Genomic DNA, 21,501 nt, shown 5'->3' on the forward strand with positions numbered 1-21,501 from the left:
GCCGCCGCGCCGCTCCCCGGATGATGCCGCGGCGGGGGGCGGCGGGTCCTCGCCGCCGCCGGCGCCCGGCGCCCCTCAACGAGGACAACGGGCGGTTCCTGCTGCTGGCCGCCCTCATCGCGGCGTACCTGAGCGCCGGCGCCACCGTCTTCTCGGCCCTCGAGAGCCCGTCGGAGGCGGCGGCGCAGCTGCGCTGGAACCGGACCCTGCACAACTTCAGCCGCATCTTCAACATCAGCCTGCCCGAGCTGCGCGCCTTCCTGCGGAGCTACGAGGCGGCCATGGCCGCGGGCATCCGCGTCGACGCCCTGCGGCCCCGCTGGGACTTCCCCGGAGCCTTCTACTTCGTGAGCACCGTCGTCTCCACCATAGGTAGGTGAGCGCCGCCGAGGTCCCGCTCGGGGCAGCCCGGCTCCCGGGAGGGTCCCGCGGGGCGGCGCCGGGACGGCCGCTCCGAGCGCTGCGGGCCGCCGTCTGTAAGGGCTGGCAAAGTTGAGGCGCGTCTGTGAACGAAGACGTGAGATGTGCGAAGCCGCCTGCCCGGTAGCGCAGCGACGCGTCCCCTCAGCGCCGCTGGCCGCGGCTGGCTGCGGTTATCGGCGGCGGCTCGGTGGTTGGAAAGAGCGGAGCTGGATGGGCAAATGGTTTGGGGGGGGGGGAGGAATTTTATTTTACTCTAGCGTTGCCCCAGCGAGAGCTGCGATGTGGGATATGCACCCCAAGTAAATTTGGGCTGTCCGTAGCTCTCGGTGTTGCTTTAGGAACCGTGTCCCCGCAGACACAGCAGGCTCATTTCCTCACTCCACCACTTTATAAGTTCCGTAACGAGCAGATTGCCCTGGGGCTGCAGAGCGTACACGTCGTGCTTTGCTTTATTAAAAAGAAGGAAACGCACAGCTCCCCATTGTGCTCACACTCGTTTGGTTCAGAAAACATTTCATCAATAGTGACTGAGCTCTGTAACACAGCCGTGATGATGACTGCAGCAGTGCTGTTAAGCATCGTTAATTTTTGCGCTAAATAATCCCGTTAACTTTCCTTCTTTGAGTCCATTCGGTAAAACAGGCATTAAAACACCATTTTAGTGTAACTTTGTTAGGCCTGCATCTCAGGAACACACAGCTGTGAAAAGATCACTACTACTGAGCTGAATGGATGGAAAACTGAGTCGGTGCACTGACAAACCAACAAAGTGCTCTGTCCGTACACCTGCAATAGCAGAGGTGTGCACATACAGAACACTCCCCTCTGCAGCCTCTGCCTTCTCTTCAGAATGGCCGTGAAGATGTAAGATGTTTCTTACTCATTTACACAAATGTTTGTACCTCCGCTTCGTCCCGCTGTCTGCAGTCACTGCACCTTTGGGCAGAATGAAGGACTCGGAGGGGCTTTTCAGCACTCTTGGCAGGTGTAAACAGAGGAATATGTTTCTCGTGCTCCTGCAGTGCAACTGCATCAGCATGCACCCCAGGGGAGCAGCTCTAGAGCCTTCATACAGACGTGCTGGGCTCTCACAGCCAGCTCGTTTAGGTGCCCACCGATCTGCTCTGCCTTTGATTCCACTGTCAACTGTTATTATATTTAGTATTATAGTCGTTCAGAGCAAATTCACTTGTGTTCATGTCATGATTCATTGACAAGAAGAAAGCTATTTTTACCTAACTTCACCTAGAGCTATCAGACATTTAGAGTCAAAACAGCCTGCTTCCCCAACTGCCATATCAGATACATGTGTCAAAGCAGCTTTATTACTTCAGCTGAATACACGCCTGTCCTAGCAACACACCAGAAAGCTTAACCAACAGAAAGGCATTGTCTTGTCAAGGAGACATCACCCACGGGTTGCTCTCTCTCTTACCCGTGAAAGGTTCCAGATTAGACAAAAGAACGCTCACTGGGTCTCTTGAGGTCCTCATCTTCCCCTCACCAGTTCTCACTGAGCTGCAGCCCCGTGCTGCTGGATGCGTACTTCACTCCCTCATCCCTTCACACAGTGAAGGCACTTCCTTGTAGGTGTGGGGCAGGGCTGTGGAGAAGCTCCTGGCCTACACCTGGCTGGTTACATGGACTCATTCCCCACCCTTCTGCAGCAGGACCTTTGTTCTGCACTGCTTCCATTAGGTGCTTCAGCTCCTAAATTTCCTTGGTGCGGTTCTGCATCGTGCATCATTACACCGAACACAAGGCACAGGCAATCCCTCGGGACAAGAAGCACATCAGTGAGGTCTTCAGGGAAGCAGAGTTAAAATGAATTGTTAAGTCTAATCTTTCAGCATTTTCCTGAATAGCCCACAAAGCGACTGCTGAATAGTGCACCTCTCGATTGTACTCTGGGCATTTGTGGTTTATGTTGCTTGTGGCTGAATAATGAAGTGCCAAATCTATTTTTCATTAAATATGTCAGATTTTCAGAACCAGGTAAGAAAATTCTTAAGGCTGGTTTCTGATTGCTTGCTGTCAGTCTGCACCATTAATTCAGTCATTACTTTGAGCTTCCAAAGATACGTTCTTTTATTCAATTTATAGTATTGCTGTTCTCATTTCTTTAAGGAGCACCTGGGTGAAGTTTATTCCTGATTCATTAGTTTGGCTGGCTGTAGAAATTCATATTATTTTTTCCTTCCCCAGATGCAAATCACAAATAGTTCCCAGCACTTTCTTAAAGACTGAAAGCAGAGCATAACTCAAACAAGGTTTCTCTGTGGTATGATGTGTGAAGCCTCATCAGTTATGGGTTTTCCAATGGATGGCCGTCCTACTAGCAAGTATACATTCTGCTTAGAGTACATGGGGCAGCATCTGAAGCTCTGGATTTCTGACTCAGTCCATGAATCTAATCTCTATCAAGCTTTTTTTTTTCTTGTCATAAATGTTAGAATAAAAGCCAGGTACTTGCCTACTAAAACATATTTAGACATTGGCCCCTCATGCAGTCAGAATGTTAAGTTTCTAAAGTGTAAGTACACATTTTTGTACACATTTTTTGACATCTGTTGGAAAATCAAGTAGTGTAATTACTTTAGAAAAATCCATGCCAGGTGTAAAAAAAAAACAAACAAACCAAAAATAGAGAGGTCAAATAATGTTTTCCAGTGCATAAAAATTAGTTTTCAACGTAAGATTTTTAGAATGCACCCTCACTGCAGATGGATTGTTTTGGAATAAGTGTGTTTAGGTCCAGGTTCTAGGTGGTTAAGAAAAGGCCACTGGGTGTCAGTGGGGTTAGACCCTGTTTGCTTTGGACCCTCTGCATGTGCCCTGGCTCTGCTCTGAAACTTGGGCAGCATAAGCCCTTCTAAAGCTCCTTTGGCTCTACGTTGAAGTTGTCTGAAGAAACCCAGATGTGCTGAAGGTGGGGCAGTTCAGTGGAAGCAAGATGCAAAAGGGAGGGAGCTGGTGGCTCTGCAACAACCTGTTCAGATATTGGACTGTGCTATCAGCAGCCATTGAGTTAGCCTGCCCAAAAGCATTTCATGTGATAATTTGGCAAGTAATTCCACAAATAACCTTGATTGTCTGAAGGGTTAAGGTGAAAATAGATCTGTCCCATCTTACTTGGTGCTGTATTTAAGTGGTAGCTGGGGAAGGTTCTGGCTATTTGCAGATGCGGTTTCATCATTTATATGGCCAGTGCAAACCCAAAGGTGGCAGCCCAAAGCGTGCTCCCGGTCAGCATCAGCACTGTATTTCCTTAGGACTCTGCAATTCTGGGATGCTTTAGGGTTCACATTAGGGGGCGGTTGCTTCCAGGTCTGAACCCGTTGAAGCCCAAACAAAAGAAGCAAGCAGGAAAAGTAGTTGGAAGAACAAGCAGTATTACTAAGCTGCAGGTCTGCTCATTGTCTTTGCCACCCTGTACACAATCCAGGGCCAGCAAGAGAGTGTTTTGCAGTTTGGTCTGCTCTGGCCAGATTCGATCCTTTAGGGACGTGGGGTGTTTTGATCACTATTCTGGCAAATCTCTCTCAGTTGTTTTCTTGTCGTAGTCAGAGCAAAGGATGGGGATCAGCAGGTCAACAGCATATTTCATAGAATCACAGAATGGGTTGGGTTGGGTTGGGTTGCCCTCCCAGCTTCAACCCGAGGGGGGCATTAATCACTTTGTCTACCACTGGTGAGAAGTTCCTGAATGTCTGGATGTGAGTTGAAAGCTCCAAGCAGGAGAGTAATCTAAATCACAGTTTGTGGCTTTGTAGTTGAGAGTGGCCATGGAAAGCTGTACTTGGAGAGCATCCATGTAATTATGCAGGTGACTTGAGGTGTTCCTGATGAAGGGTTTCATCTTAAATTTATTTTGGGGGTGTTTTTTTGATGTGTTTTTTGTTGTTGCAGTTTGGTTGGTTAGCTGGTCTTCCCAGGTAGCCTGTCCAGCCCCCAGCCTCTGCCATCCATGTCATTCCCCTGGATACCTTGCCCCTTTCCTTGTGTTATAGCTTATCTGACACTCTCTCATCGCCCAGGCACTCTTAATTCCTCCAGCTTCTGCTCCCTCCTTCCCAATTAGCATGCCCTCCACTACTGATGTTTGATTAGATTTTGAATACTTTTTTTGCACCTTTGCAATCATTCAAATTAATAACTACCAAAAAACAGCTTGCAAGTAAAGCTTTACATTTTCTTTCTCTTCCTCATCACCCCGGCGTTAGTCCTGCTATTGACCCTTGTTTCTTTTTGCAGTCTAAATTTTTCTCCCTTCTCAGGTTGTCTTGTTTGTTGCAGAACATACAAACCCCTTCATTTTTTCTCACATTTACTGCTGGCCCGTCTTTGCAAGCATTCTGTCTTGCTTTTATGCAGACTTCAGTTGCTCTTCATTGTGAACAAAACAGGAAAAGAATTATGGGATAGATCTATTGACTGTTAACTTCACGTAACAGTCAATGTCCACTCCTCTTGTTATGCTGGAAAATACGATGGATATCTTTATTTTACTGACTGCAGCATTAATGTACCTTTGCAGCTATTGAAGTCACTGAGAATTTACATCTTGTGGTAGTAGCAGCGTGGTTAGAACAATGCAAAACTTGGAACATTTCATCCCTATGATTTTTTTAGTATGAAGACAGCTTTTTTCTTTTTTTTACTGGGAACATATCCTCTATCCATGGTACTATGGAGTTGGCTTACCTTTATCAAAATAAATAGTTTTCGTAGTGTCTCAGCACCAAGCACATACCTGAATGCATTTGGGGATGGGGTAGGTGAGGACATAGGATGAGGTTCACGCTGGAGAACTGGAGCATATGAAAATTGTAATAGTGCTAGTAAAATCTTCTGTGAACAGAAGCATTTAATAAAATAAAAATAATTTTAACCTAAGGTGCAGTTGGATAGCAATCCACACAAATCAGATTTGCTTAATTTTATGTCTCCGCAATTGCCAGCTTCAGCTGAAGTCAACAGCAGGCATTCTGCAGGGCTTCAGGAAATCCCATGTTAATTCTTTTGTTGGTTTGTAACGCAGCTGCAGACCTGGTGCTGTCAGCACTGCCTTGGAGGTGTCACTGCTGTGGGTGGGTAACACATCTCCCTGAGCTCTGTGGGTCTGCAGATGGCAGTAGGTGCTGCACCAAACTGTGGATGGTGGAAGGTTCGAATGCAGTCCCTCTGGAGTTGAACAGAGAAGCAGAAAGAAAATTAAATGTAATTATATTAAATGAAGCAAGGCATTAGCAGCCTTCTCAAGTAATTAAAGCTTTGGAGTGGAGTAAGATAAGAAGTTGAAAGGTTTGGTGCTAATGTAGGGGATTACTTGGGTGAGGCACTGCTATTACTCTTGTTTAAAGATCCATAGGAAGTGCTCCTTGCTCATAGATGAAAAAAGCAATGCTTTAGTGAATTTCAATTAAAAAATAAAAAAAAGAGTGAAAACCTCTTCGTTATTCATTATTAAATATTTTGTCATTTCTTTGCTGAGTATTGTGCAGACAATACATTTATCTCCTGAGGACAAACACAGAATTACAGTATCATTTGTGCTCAATGTATAAATAGAGTCAAGTCTACTCAAAGTCTTTTTGGCTGGAAAGGGCTGCAGTGTAAAAGAAAAAAAAGTGGGGTAAAATAGTTTGTCATTTTACAAAAGCTGTTACTGACAGAGCTGACAGGACCAGGAAAATGCTGGATAAAATGAAAAGTGAATGATGAAGTGGCTAAGGCGTTCAGTATCATTAACTTTAACAGCAGTCAGAGGAAATGCTTACTAAGGAAGGAAGAGTTAAATGCAGAAATAGGAAATGAGAAATAACTGATGAGTCTGGGTAGTGCTGTTACGCTGTATTTTTAGTGCAGTTCCTTAAAGTTAGGTCTTGTGTCTTCTTGGAGGAAGTAGACGAGCTGTCCAAGCTAAAGGTGGCTTAAGAGCTTGTGGGAGAAAAATGAACAGGCAGCATAAAAGATCTTGCCCAGAAGGTTTAAGTTGTTCTTGTCCTATAGGTGCATCGTTACAGGTTTACTCTTTCTAAAGCAGAAGAGCTGAGACAGCTATCAAGAAACACCTTTTCTAAAAAAATATCTGCAAGCTTTTTGCTTTAGTACAGCCAAAAGAGAAGCCAATGATGTAACCTTTGGACAAACCTTCCCAGCTATGAGGCTTGGGAAGGCCAGGAGCAGCACCTTGTCTCAGACTTCATGTGGGGAGAAGTAAGGCACACGCCCAGGATCACTGGTGAAATTCAGATAGCGCTATTTCTCAGCCTGACAGGAGCAGTGTTGTGAGTAGGCATGCAGGTATTCTTCCATAATATCCATATTATCTCAGGAATGTAACAAAATCTGGATACCATTATTTTTTTCTTTTTTTCTTACAGCTATAAATAATTACTTTTTTTTTTCCTGCAACCTTGGGTCCACACAGGTGTCTGAAATGCAGCTGCGAGTTTTAATAAACAACTAAAGCTGATGTGAATGCTTGTGTTTGAACAATTTAAAATGACAAAGTGTAAGCTTTTTCCTCTTTGAGTGTTGCTTAGATACACAATTCTCAAAAACATAGGAGGAAAATAAGAGATGAAGCGGCTTTAAAGGGTGAGGAATTATGATGTCAAGAGAAGCCAACTTTTGAAACTTCACCTGGAATTATATCATCAGTTCTATGAAGGCTGTGGAAAGGTCAGAGACAGCAGTGCATGGCTTCAGCCATTTGGCACGTCTCAGGGGAGGGAAAGAAGTGGCAGCTCCTGGAGTCCAGAAGCTCTGTCATCATGTATGTCCACGGGTACCGAGTCTGAATGTGTGTCTTGTTTATCATTCTTTTCTTTGCAGATTTTTCTGAGTGGTTAAATTCAGAGGTGTGTTCTCTGATAGTGTCTCAAGATCTCTGTGCTTTCACTGAGGTTCAGTGGCACAGCAAGCTGAGACAGATGCTTCTGCACAGGACCTGCACTGGGATTAAGGCTCTGATACAGTTGTAATGGCTGTTAAGGCAGGATATGAAGAAATTAGCCTCTAGGACAGGGAAGTGTTTTTTCCACAGTAGTATAACTTATTCAAACAACTCAGGACTGTATGGGCTACAATTTTCCATTATTAACACCACCACAGTTTCAGAAAATACAATAGCAACGTGTTTTCCACCCAGCTGGGAGGATAAGGAAAGAAAACAAACCAGAGAGGACTCTGATCATCAGGTGTAGAGGCAAACAGGAGAAGCAGCTCTGGGCTGGATTAGGGCAATTCACAAGGACACTGCACTCTGCAGTCAAAAGAAAAAGCATGCTGCTTCAACAGCAGTAAAAACGGATGCATTGAAAGAGTGTTTATTTGTGACCTCTATGTTAACAGAGAAGTTAAGAAGGACGCTGGTTCTGCAGAGTGCCTCTATCTCTGTTCAGTCCAGGGACTTGGCAAGAAAACTGCCATCTTGTCAGTCATTACTTTCTTTGTAGTTTGAATTCGTTTTTCTTCTGGCTTTCAGGAACCAATCCTTCCCTGAGCTTTGTTCTTCGTAGTCTCATTTTGGAGACTCTGTCCCATATTAGAAACCCTGAAGTGATATGATAGGATTAACCAGCAAACCCAAATGTAATCTTGCCAGAGATTTCCACCCTTAAGCCTGTGACCAATCTTGAGTGTCTCATGCTTAGAGATGCAGGCAGGAGGGAAGGGAGCTGTGTAGCAGCCTTGGTGCTGGAGCTGCTGCTCTTCTGGCGATGCTGGAGGCTTAGTGATAGCCATTTGCTCATACAGTGTACAGAGAGGAGCAGCCAGCCACAGCCAATGACCATAAAACTGATTTAGAGACACTTGTGTTTCTTCCTAACCTTGACTGTACCAAAGCAACTTGTCCAGAGCAGGTGGTCAGCCTCCTTCTGTACTTACTGGGCTACCTGTGTACAGAAATGAGCAGGGTTTTGGGGGGTTAATCTTTGATATGCCTTTTGTTCTCGTCATGCACACAGAAATGGCAGCGTGCATTCCAACACAGAAAAAATGCTTACCTACCTCTAGTAAATGAATAGAGCAATGGTACTGCTGCTGGTGGTGAAGCTGAGACTCCAGCACAGCTCTCAGGGCCATTTATCATTCAGATGTATAAAAGTTATACCACGTGATCTGATAAATGTCTGTGCTGATCACTCACTAGAAATTGACAATCTTTCTTGGAAAGCTCAGCTAGATGTCAGTGGAGAAAAACACACTTGGGAGCCCTGCAGTGTGCAGGAGAAGGTAAATGTACACATGCAGCAGGGCTATAATCAAAGAATCATAGAATCATAAAGGTTGGAAAAGACCTCCAAGATCATCCAGTCCAACCGTCCACCTACCACCAATATTTCCCCACTAAACCACGTCCCTCAGTACAACATCTAAATGTTTCTTCTCTCCTTCCTCAGGGCCACCTCCAGTGCCTTAGACTGCTATCAAAGTGATAACACTTGAGGTTGTCTTTTGACTGTATTAAAACAGAAAACTTGGGGATATTTTAAATAACCATACTGTTAATCTTATTTCCTTTTCTGTGAAGAGAGCTTGGGTTACAGCAGAGGCTGACAAATGTGCTGATTCTCGTAGAACCGAGTTCACTTTTGAAAGGAGTGAAAACCTGGTCTTGGCCTCGTGGGTGGTGGATAGAATGTAGAGAAGCACTGAGGAGGATTACAGTTACTCAGTACTGCTGTGCAGAGCAGCATTTTGCATAACCAATAATCTGGTTACAACCATGTATAAACAGAGTAGAAGTGGTACTGTCAGAAGCCTTTAATGATTTCTCACAGCTTCTTGAAACTCCTTGAAGTTCAATTCATCATCTCCATCATTCTACCAGCATGGGTTCTTCCGAACAGCAATTGTCTCAAGCACCAGACTGATATTTCAATGGCAGAGGTGTAACAAGAAGCAGTGGTCACCTGGCTTGACACTATGTTCTTTGAGTTTATTGGAGTGCTCTATTAGTAAAGCTCTCAAAAAATGGACTGTTTGATCACCAGAGTGGGGGTATTTTGATAAAGCTGGCTGTCAAGAATGTTAAGGAAAAATAACTTACTCATTTGTGGTCTCAAAAGGCTGACTGTGGTGGTCCCAGTCCTAGGCAGAAAGCTGTGTATGTGGCGGAAGAGTTCTGTCTGCAGCAGTTTGATCTGCTCTGCACTGTGACCCTGTATCCAGGGCAACTGTTCCTGGATATTAGGTATTGAGGAGCTGCAGAATAAATGAGAGGTAGCTGGGAAATAGATAGGTACGGTTCTGTCAGAAGCAATAATGATGAAGTGCTGGCAGGTGAAAAGTGGTTGAAAGGAGCACAAGATCCCTAATCCAGAGTTTTAGTTCTAAAATACAGAATGTGTACATGTTGGGCAGTAGCAACTTATCAAGACTCTGGGAAACCATGAAGTAAAAAAAGCATGTTTGGAGCAGATATGAAACAAAACTGATTGCTTTTAGTTTATCTTTCTGTAACCTACATTCTTGGCGACCAGCCTTGTAGAGCTTAGTCTTTACATCTCAAGAAATTAATTCTGCCTGGTAACAGCATTCCAGTTATAGATACTTTCTTTGTTTAGAGAAATCATTTGTTTTAAAAGTTATATTCGACAATTTTAGGGCTTGGATTGGTTTAGGGTTGTTTTTTTTCATTCCTTTACATATAGCGCAGGAGTGTCTTATGGCAGAGGGTGGGAAGCTTTTTGTTTACTCAGTTCTTGTGTTCTGTTTTCAGGTGACCAAAACTTTCTTCCATTTCTGGGTAAATATATATTTACTGGAAAACTGACAACCCCTTTAATCTCAAAAACAAGACCAACATGTCACAGGCGCATTCCTTTTTGCAAGTTCATGTTTCATTGTTTCTGCCTTTAATCATCAGCTTAAATATATCAGAACTCTTGCAGGCTGAATAGTGCCTAAAAAACCTAATATGCAAGTAAGAATAAGGGTCTCATTAATTTACTTAGCCATGAGAGGCTCTGCATAAGCATTATCTGCTTTTATCAAATCGTCTTCATCAATTCTGTTTGTCTGGGGATAGAGTGAAATTAATGCTGCCATAGGCTGTGCATCCAAAGTCATAGGTTGGAGTGTGGCAGAATTAGAATGAGAGAAGATGAATAACTGCTTGAGACGCACAGAGTCAACCCCAGCATTGACTTTATGTATATCATTGCCATATATATAGCCATATATGCCAGTGTCATGGAAAAATCGAAGCACTCTTGTGCTTTAAATAGAAGATTCAAAGCATAGATATTCTGCCTGAATTTATTTTGTCTGAGGATCAGGATGATACTGGGCCTTGAGGAGGGGCTGAGCTCAAGTGAAGAGCACAGCCGGAGTAACACTATGTGACCTGGGTGGTGCCAAAAGGACAGACCTTATAGTAGGGGACATGAGTGTGCTGCTGGCTGCTGAAGGAGCACCTGGTGGTACTGCATTACCTGGGAATGCTCTTTGCTTGTTTTCCATACACCTTAGTATCTTGTTACAGAGGTGTGACTTTTCACCTTGCATAGATACGTAGAAAACGTTGGTAACATTATGCTTCAGAAATCTCTTAAACTTAAGCCGTATGAAAAATGCACATCACCACTGACAGCACCAGACAACACTAGAAAACTTCAGCGCGCTTATAATTCTACCTAAGCTGACACTGGTTTTTTTTTTAATTCATAATTAATTAACGTGTTTAGCCATATGTGCAACAGCCCATTTATTTTGATCATGATAGTCAGGCACTTGCAGTGAAGCTCATGTTTAACCACTTTGCTGATGAGGCATGGGCTGACAGATGCCGTCTCCCTAATGAGCTGGCTGTGTATTCCTTGCTGGCAGCCACAGAGACTTCCTGACTTCTTCTGGAGACCACTAGTGGATATTTATCACCAAACCAGAGGGCTCTGGCAAGCACAGAGGCTCACCCAGAGAGCAGCTTCACCCTGCACAAGAGGAGCTGACTAAAGCCTTATCCACCTTATTAAGTCTGGGAATAGCAAGGCAGGCTTTGGGAAGCCTACTTGGAAGGTAGATCTTCAGCACAACAGAACAGAGGGGCTGTGGGTCCGGGCAACAACAGCCAATTACGTCTGTGTCGTTTTTTTATTCTTTTCTACTACTCTGCACATTTTTCACTTCCACATTTTCATGAATATTTAAATGGATTTCAGGCAGCAATCTCAACTCACTATACATAAGAAATGTTTCTCTTTTTCTGCTTATAGATGCATAATGATAAACCAGATTTAATGATTTCATTATGTTCACATTATCTGTTAAATGCAGCTTTTTTAGCAAACTTTCACTGGCATGGTCTGCTGTTGATATTTACTTCCCTAAGTATGTTACTTGCTCAGCAATCTCATGGAACAGTGAGGTAAAGAGATTTCAGCTTGTTATTTTGGGCAATGCATTCATTTTAATTATACCTGGTTATTTATCCATGGAGTGTGATCAGTCACCTGAGCCCCATCAGAATGATTTTTGACTGAACCACCGAGTACTTTTACAGAGAAGAATAGCAGTAACAAGGGCAATACCTGCAGGCTTTTCCTCTTCTCTGTGACTGTGTCAGGTGGGCTGGGCTCAGTTGGGGTTTGGTTAGAGTGTTACGGTGGTGTTATTTTCAAAATAATGTTCAATCTTTGGGGAGTTTTTTTTCCTTCTGTTTTGTAACCTGAAGACTTCCATCTTCTCAGCCGGGGGGTGTAATCAGACTTTGATGGTAATAGCATTATGCTGATTTACAGCTCATAAATGGAGGACTTTCCCAGCTGGCCGTGCTGGTTCACACAGTGGAAGCAGGGAGGTGACCCGTTTGTCTCACCTCACCTCAGCATGCTGTGGGCTCACAAAGGCTTTCTTCCCCTGCAGCACTCTCTCAGTGGCCGTGGTGTCTCCCTATGAATTCGCTGTCTTTCACGACTGCTGGAAGTTTTTGCTCTCCTGTGAGCTGTAATCACCTTATTGAGCTTTTCAGTGCCTCCTTCATTCTTTACAAAACTTATCTCGTGTTGACCTTATCTGACACAGAGATAGGACTCTCTTTTGCCCAGTGGGACAAGATAAGTTTCACGCTTCCTGAGCTTATGCATGAAAAACTGTGGCAGTAACGTTCCTCCTTTTTCTCCACACCTTAGGTTTTGGAATGACCACGCCAGCAACAGTGGCTGGAAAAGTATTCCTCATCGTTTACGGTCTTTTTGGGTGTGCTGGGACTATCCTCTTTTTCAACCTCTTTCTGGAGCGCATTATCTCCCTCCTGGCGTTCATCATGAAGGCTTGCCACGAAAGACAGCTGCGAAGAAGTGGTCTCCTACCTCCCAACTTCCGAAGAGGTTCAGCTATGTCGGGGGTGGGCAGCCTCATCGGCTGGAAGCCATCTGTTTATCACGTGATGCTCATTCTGGGAATTTTTGCTATCACGCTTTCGTGCTGCGCTTCAGCGATGTACACGTTGGTGGAAGGGTGGAACTACGTCGACTCCTTGTACTATTGTTTTGTCACCTTTAGCACCATCGGCTTTGGAGATTTGGTAAGCAGCCAAAACGCTGTGTACCAAAATCAGGGATTATACAGATTCGGAAACTTCATCTTTATATTAATGGGGGTATGTTGCATATACTCTCTTTTTAACGTCATCTCAATTGTAATCAAGCAACTCTTGAACTGGGTGTTGAAAAAACTCAGATGCAGATGTTGCCCAAAGTGCCATAAGTCGAGTACCCGCCTTGGGCGTCGCAACGCCATCACCCCAGGAGCCCGCCTGCGCCGGCACAAAATCTCCCTGGAGGCTGACGGGCAGTACGACAGTGACACAGATGGCAGGAGGCTCTCTGGAGAGATGATCTCCATGAGGGAGCTCACGGCGTCCAACAAGGTCTCTCTGGCTATTTTGCAAAAGCAGCTGTACGAGACAGCCAACGGCTACCCGAGGAACGTTTGTATCAATACGAGGCACAACGGGTTCTCCGCAGGGGTGGGTGCTCTAGCCATCATGAACAACCGCTTGGCAGAAACCAGTGACTCTAGGTAGAGTTTTTGAAGTTCTTTTTGTTTCTTTGATAAAAATAAAATGATGATTTCAGGTGGGATTAACGCTGCAAACGATCAAAGTTTTACGTTCAGAGCAGACTCAGTATCCGTTGGATGTTCGGCAGTTTGGTTTCTTTGGTTTTTATGTCTTCTCCAACATGCAGTAACATCTTGACCACAATGTCACAATTCTCCCTGGGGGGTTTTGTGAGGGACATGGATGTCTTTGATGCAGAATCTGAAGCGTTTTCAGAAGAGTGGCATGAGAGGTTACAGCGGTGTCAGAATGGACGTCTTACACAGCAGATAGCCTGGAGTCTGGGTTTGAATGCATTCTGAGCAAGGTCAGTTCCAGATTCAAACTTGGAGGATTAAGGGTTGTCTAAACCCATATCTCACTGTTTGTTGGAGTCTGGATCTGGCCCTGAACTTTGCACTTGATGCTCTTGCCAATTTGTTATACCAGGCCTGTATATAACATACACGTAGGTGACTGCAGGTACCCCAGCCTTAGGGTGACCGTGCTTCACTTGAATAATCCTGTTGACCTCAGCGGTAGAGAATCAAATTGACTGAATTCCCCTGACAACAAGCAACTCTTTTTCAGCCAGTCTTGTCAGAATCACCACGCGCTACCTAACTCTTAAAAGTCGGGGGATTATAAGTCATAAGAAGCATGTTGAAACATGCACAGCAGTTCCTCCCTACAGAATAACCTGAAAACATGCAAGAGAAGCCAGCATTCATCTCTGGTGTCAAATGTTTGCATTTCTACTGAGAAGTAAGTTAAACTGTTTATTAATGATGTTACTTTTACATGAAAATTACCTGCTAAAATGAACGTAGGCTCTCTCTGTTGTCATAAATCTTCCACTATACTGTTGAATACTGTTGCAGAGGATCTTGCAAATAATTTAATTGCTATTTTCCACAGGCCCCAGCAACGCTTGTTTTCCACAGACCTGACTAAAAGCTGTGCAAAATAGATTTTTGGAGCAAAACTTCAGAGGATTTTGTAGATCCTGCAGAAGCCGACTTCTCCAAAATGATTATATTAAATCATAAATTGGCCTAGGGTTGTTGCTACTGTTTTAACTCATATTTAATGGTGCTAGTCCAAACTGCTGAGGGAGCATCTTTAAGCAGACCTGGTCTGAGTGTGTGTTTCAGCATGATGGATGGGTGCAGAGGCATTCCTGCAAATAGCTATTATGGATATTTGCAAAGATCTAGATGATTTATTTAATTTCTCTCTTCTGTAAGGCTGTAAGGATTAAAATTTTCTCCAGATTTCAGAAAGAAATAGCACTTAAGGCTGAAGCCACAATGGCCTGAAAGCCTCTTGGATAGTTCTAGGCAAGGCGATGGCTAGTGGTTTGATTGTCAGGGAAAAAATACAAAAAAGTTGATGGAAAAGGACTAGGGCTGTTAGAAATGTTTGAAAATACATCTGTGAAGTTCCATATAGAGAACGTGTTGGTTTGTTTTGCGTATGTTTGGGTCTCGCTCATTTTGCTTTCCTTTGAACTTAGAGGAGCTCACAACATTTCGGAATTTAACCTTGGGGAATTAACTTTTAATTTGAGGGTTTGCACACTTTGCACACGCGAGACTGCCAGCTGAAGGGTGTCAGTGATTGTATCTTTTATGTAAAGGAGAAGGGATCAGAGCATTAGACCATTAGATGTGGCTCTTACACCACAATTGTAGTCACAGTTTTTGTGAAGATGCATCTGGCCAGAATCACTCCGTGATGTTTGCATTCTCTGCCTACCTGTTACAGAGTTTACAAGTACTTGGTATGGCAGAGGCTGCATTTGAGCAGCCTTCATTTGGCAGGAGCTTCCCTGGTTGCAGAGACTCCCAAAGCTCCATGGGGCTGTGTATGCACTCCCTCTCAGCTGCTGCGTTTGAGTGTCAATTTATAAGCTTGTTCATTAAGAGCATGTATATATAGCACACTGCTTTCTTTGAAGCTAGACCTCCCTTAGGATCGTATCGTGGTTCCTTTGCCATTGCTGGGACTGTTGCTCATTGTGCAGACCCTGCTGTGTGAAGTGCTGCATAAGTAGAGGCAGGTGGGCTTTATTGCAGCAGAATTGCTTAGGTTTATAGTTGTAAAAATGAGTTCAAATGCATTACTGTTCTGGGAGCTCAAGAGCTACATCTTTATGATAACAAAATTGCAGGTTAAGGGTTTGTATTTTTTCAGTAAGTTGTTTTTAAAAGATAACTGTTATAACTGCAATTAGGATTTTGCTTAAATGTTTGTAAATTGTTTTCAAACTACCTACTTGTGCCAGGGAAACATGAATTAATGTGAAATTGCTCATACACCTCCTCTGCCATTCCTGCACTTCTTCTGAGCCCAGTCAAAGGCAGACATGCTCTGTGATTTACATATTTCTGATTCTGATTGCCTTTTTTCTGACCTGGATGGCCAGCCTGGACTCCTGAGCAGAAGCGCTGCAGAATGCTTTGCAGGTCCTGCTGACATCAGGGGGAGATGGATTGGCTCTTAGAACTGGGCTCCTCGAGGGCTTTGGGCAACTGATCGCTACTCTGTGCACTTACGTGCAATGTCTCATTACTCCTGAGATCCTTGAAAACCTCCCTTCTGCTTCTCCTTAGCCTCAGAGGGATGTAAAGAAAGCACATGCCCTGATTTCTGCCAGTGGCCCTATTTCTTGCAGTGCACATATACCCATGCACTGGCGTGACTCAACCCGGGCCATTCTATGATTCTGTGAAAACTGAACTCCATATCCCCACTTTTCTGTGGACTAGCACTGTCTGGGCATTGAGTACTGATGTGCATGAGCCTGCGAGCCAGGAGGATGTGGAGGACTTGGAACCAGTCCTTCGTAGTTCCTCCTGCTCTTTCTTCAGCTTTCTTAGGAAATCTTGTCTAAAAACTTGCAATGCTGGAGTATCTAACTCCTCCCCTCTTGTACCGTGTATGGTTCAACTCAGAATTCCCCAGGGCAGCCTGTTCCTTTTCTTAATTAAACCCTAAACATGCACTAGGTGCACCAAGTAGAATTCCTCCTGATATTTCTTTGCAGACAAAGCAGATACCTGCAATACCCAGACAGACTGAAGCACAAGAAATGAGAAGGAAGCTGAAGGAGCAAAATGGGAAAATGAAAGCACACTGCACTAGACTGCACTTTCTTTTCAGGTAACTCGGGATTTGTATTACAGTCTTGAATAGTTTTTTACAGGTTCTATTTTTGGACAGCCAAGAAGTTAGCTTAGGATTGGATAGTTCATCTTTCCTTCCATTCACTCCTCTCCTTTTCCTGCTGTGTCACTCTCAGACAGTTCCACTGCCTGATGAGCAGCTGTACAGGCAGCAGAAACTCTAAGTAACAGTTGCCTGTGCCCCATGGCTATATTTGAGTGGTGGATGTATTGCCAAGGCCACTGCCTTGGTATAAACCTGATGGCCTATGGGATGAAGTGATAATTACACAGAAATGACCCATTGCAGTGAGACCATTCTTAACCTTTTTGTTTCTTTTTTTCTAACTTTTTCTCTCAAAAAATATTGACTAATTATTTATACAGCGAATGTTCAACACTAATTTAAACAAAGTCATATTTAGTGCAGTGCTGTTTGCTAGGGAGATCTACGGATAGTGGCTTCTGCTCTCATTGGACTACTAATGTTCCTTTCCAAACCAACACACATTTTCAATATTGTATTTAAATCATACAGTAGAAGTTGCCTTAGGTGGTAAATTCAGTCATGCACAAATATGTGACTCTCGCAGGATAACTAATGAAATGTGCAGAGTGCACTGTACGACCCGTATGCAAACCCTCCACCTCTGTACATGTTGGGTTTGTTCCTTACAGCCATGGAATGATTTGGGTTGGAAGGGATCGTACAGATCACCTGGCTGCAAGCACCCTGCCTTGGGAAAGGACAGACCGTATGGCTATGGATACTTGGCGATGTAGGTTGGGAAAGAAAATAGCAAATGTACCTGTGTTGATGTACACTGCCACCTGTTGACTCCTTTTACTTCCAAAGCCCTGAGATGGTCCCACTTGCAGTGCTCCTGCTGTATCCAGAAGAATGGGAAGTGTGGAGAAAGAGAGAGCATCAGAGGTATTTTCCAAGTAATGCAGGAGGAGAAAAAAAAAGCAGTCTTTGCTTTCAGTACACACGTGCATCGTGTTCCATCATAAAACCACAGACAGCACCACAGCTCAAAGTTGCTCCTGATGCATCACAGGCTCATGTGGGTCATGAGCTCATTCAGAGACGAACTGCGTGAGATGCAGAGGAAAGGCAGAGGGCTGCACGCTTACATATGCTGCGCTCCATCCCGCAGGCGAGCGCTGCAGGGCCAACCTGGGAAGCTGACAACCAGGCGTACTGCTGGAAAGGCAGCCACGCTGCTTTGTGGCTCAGATGAGCAACATGTTAGGTACACTGCAGGTCCTGATTTCAACCTCGGCTCCCCTTCAGTCCCAGCATCCACACTGCGCTCAGGCAGGGGCCAGCCAGCTCCCAGCCTGCTCCGAGCGAGGGGCACAAGGACATCAGTGGCTTCTGAGATGTGCAGCATCACAGCCCAAGTGCTTTCAGGATCAGATCGTCTAAGAAATGTGAATAAGATGTTCTTGTGACCCTGTCACATTTCACAAAGTGTAAGGCAGCAGGTTGATGTAAAATAACTGCTTATAAAAACACATAATCACTGATAATTCAGGCAATGTGCAATTCAAACACCAAGTGTGTTCTCAGTGCTTGTCATCTCCTAATGTTTCTATTAGGGAATCAGTTGTAGTCCCTGGAAGTAAAATCCATCTGGCTGTGGGCAATAATTCATCTCATTTCATGGTAAAATCAGCAGCAAAAACCACTACAGCCAAAAAATATTTCAGACCATTTTGTTGTGAATGCACATACTGTTTATTTACCAGGAAAAAAAAAAGCTGTCCCTTTGCTTACACAGACACAAAACTTCAGCTTATTGGGAGGTATCTTTCAGCACACTCTTTGCAAAAGTAATAGCTGCAAATTTCAAGCCAATACAGAAGGACTCAACTGTGAAAAGAATATGTCTGCTCAAAGGTATTCCTGTTTAATTATTGTTTATTTTTACAGGCACACAGCTTCATAGGTCTCTGTAACTGAGCTGCTGTTATTATTTGTTATGATGAACATCAGAGGAACTTTGCTTCTGTTAATTCCCTGGGTTTGGTGTTTGCTGACTGCTGTGTTTCGCTGTGTGAACTGGGGAAGGAATGCCCCATCCACGCTGGTTTCCTGGTGGCATCACTTACCCCTTGCATTCATTGCATACATAAATTCCTGTAATTGGTTGGTGAGAAAGTACCAGTATTTGTTCTCCTTGAGATGATGCTTCCCAGCAAAACAGCAACTGAAATAAGTTTGAAGATTGAAGTCTGCTTAAATGATTGACATTTTAAAAATGATTTAATTCTGGGTTGACATCCAGCACACCCAGTAATTGTGAGTGCTTTTATCACCCAGCTGATTTTCAGTGTCAGCTCAGGATTTTCCCAGGATAAGATCTCTGAGCACAGAGGACTAAAAGCCATACTCAGCTCACTCTACTGGTATGTTATATACAGCTTGTCACCAAACGGAGCAGACATGTTTGGCTCCCTTCATACATGGTTGGAAATGGCGCTGGATCGTTGCCGTGAAGCTCTTACAAAGACTCTTGAAATAAACGGGAGAAAACATTGCCTGGAGGACGTGTGTGAGTGTTCTTCTTTGTGGAGCCAGTGCTGAGGGTTCTGCTTCAGTTTCATTCTCTTTTCTCACTCAGAGGTTGGTGAGGTCCTGGCACTGCTGCCGAGAGAGCTGTGGTGCCCCATCCCTGGAGATGCCCAAGACCAGGCTGGATGGGCAGCTGAGCTGGTGGGGGGCAGCCACGTGTGCTGTGTGTTCATCCAGCAGTGCAACAGGCTCTCACACTGCACGGTGCCACCTAGGAAGAGCTGCAAGATCCAGCCTCTGCTCAGCCACAAAGCAGAGAGCAGATGGAGGCTGTTTGCTCTCTATGTGGCTGTAAGGAACTGCTGCTGTATCTCCCCAGGTTTCATTCAGATCAATAGGATACTTCCGTGCAGGGTATTAAGATAAACTCAGGAAGTTTTGCTACTGACTGAAGAGAGACATTAAGAAAAAAATCAATCACGCTGCAAACAGAGAAATGTTACTGCCTTGAATGTGGAGGTTTGCTAATCATGCTAGGCGACATGGAACCAAAGGAGAAACTATTCCAGTTCATAATCCCAGTCAAGTCCTACACGTCTGCCCTCACCTCTGCATCTCGCTGAAATGAGCTCCAGCCAAAGCCAGTGCCCAGCTCCTGCTGCAGCTGGGCCAGACACACCACCTGTGGACACTGATTGACAGCTCCTGCCTGCCAGAACACACACAGAATTGTTTCCCTGATAGACAGGAGAAAGGAGGGAGAGGGACAGCCAATGGAGCTGTGCTGGACAAGAAGTAAGAGGGGAGCTGCCAGCTTCTTAGTGCTGAGCCCACTGCCTCTCAGCATGGATGCTGCTGCTATGAGCACCGCATCCCTGGGGTTTGTACAGGGTCCCTACCTCCATCTTGTTACATCGTTGTGGATTTGCAGTATTCTTCGCCCATGTAAAAACAGACCAATTAATCTAGATTATGTAGGGAGGTTAAAGCTCACTCCTGAAATCACTGCAAATCAGGTAAAACCCATCAGCAGTTATATAGGAACAGGAGCCAACATTGGAAGAGATTGTTCATACCCATCTAATGAGGCTGAATCGTTGCCTTTGGCTCTTCATGACTGTAAGTAACATTTTAGTTTTTACCAATCTTTGTATTTTTCATTCATCTTCCAAAAATGTAAGTGTAATTCAGCAACCTCATGAGAATCAGCTGTGCTATTACACAGGAAATTAAATATTTCTTGATAAATCGAACAAGTGATGGGAAACATTGCTGTGAGATCTGTGAGATCATTAAAACAGAAATTACCCTGCACTAAGAATGGGTTATTGGCAGCTACAGGCTGTGTGCACATGCCTGAGAGAAAAAAAAGACAAGAAAACACGAGCCATCAGGAATTATTTCTTAGAGACTGTTTCCCTCTGAAGAGCAATTACCTTCCTCAAACACAGCATTATCAATAGTTAGAAGCCCACGGATGAATAGATCCTCTATCATTTTCCCTTCCGCCACTGTAATTGCTGCCTGTAATTTCCAAGTGTCTCATGAACAGCCCCAAGCTGATCCTTGAGTCTCTGAGTGTGAAGTTTTCTCCATCCTTATTTCCTATCTGTTGTATACAGAAACTCAAATGCCAGAGATTCAAGGACTTGTCTACCGCAACACGGGAGTTCTACACTAGCATTAGAACTTAAGAACTGCTCCTCGATCCCCAGATCTCTACTTGGGATGATAATGAGAGGAGAGTCCCAACCCTACAGCTCCTGAGCACCTGGTCTCCAACAGAAACTGATAGCATCCAGCATATTTCAGGTGCTTCCAAGCCAGGTGCTTTCAGGTGGGAGCGGGCATACTGCCTTGTGACAGCAAAGCTTGTGAAATAGGACGGCAGGGCCATAGTGATGAGAACAGGAGAGCATGATTAAAGGCAAGTGAGAGAGGTGAGGGATGTTGTCATTCGTAGCGCCAGCAGCACAAATCCTGCCGTCCTGTGGACATCAGCTAGGAATAAGGCAGCAGTCAAAAAACAGCTCAGTGGGATTTTAACAAAACATCCGTTTATCAAAGTAATCCTAAAAAAAGCATAGCTCTGGCTTTTGAAAATGGCAGTGAAAAGACAGCTGCATCAATCAGCGCTCTTACAAGCTATCAGGAGAATTACTTTCATTTTTTTACTTTCTATCTAAGCATCGAACAGTCAATGCACTAACTTTTTAGTTATTTTTATGTGCTATTATCTCTCAAGCTGAATGCGTTTTGGTCTCTATTGCTGTGCTGTAAAAGAATTACTTCAAAAGAACGTATGAAAACTACCATTAGGGATCATTCATCCTTTT

At 44.3% G+C, this 21,501-nt stretch overlaps 1 protein-coding gene across 1 annotated transcript; it reads left to right on the forward strand.

The window, feature by feature from the left end:
* Positions 1–20: 20 nt before the first annotated feature.
* KCNK12 (potassium two pore domain channel subfamily K member 12) lies at positions 21–13,462 on the forward strand (the record flags this gene model as incomplete). Its single annotated transcript, XM_079532610.1, has 2 exons — positions 21–372; positions 12,567–13,462. The coding sequence occupies 2 exons, from the start codon at positions 21–23 to the stop codon at positions 13,460–13,462; spliced, it is 1,248 nt and encodes a 415-aa protein (XP_079388736.1).
* Positions 13,463–21,501: the final 8,039 nt, after the last annotated feature.

Source organism: Tetrao urogallus (assembly GCF_951394365.1).
Source record: "Tetrao urogallus genome assembly, chromosome: 2".
Taxonomy (NCBI): Eukaryota; Metazoa; Chordata; class Aves; order Galliformes; family Phasianidae; genus Tetrao; species Tetrao urogallus.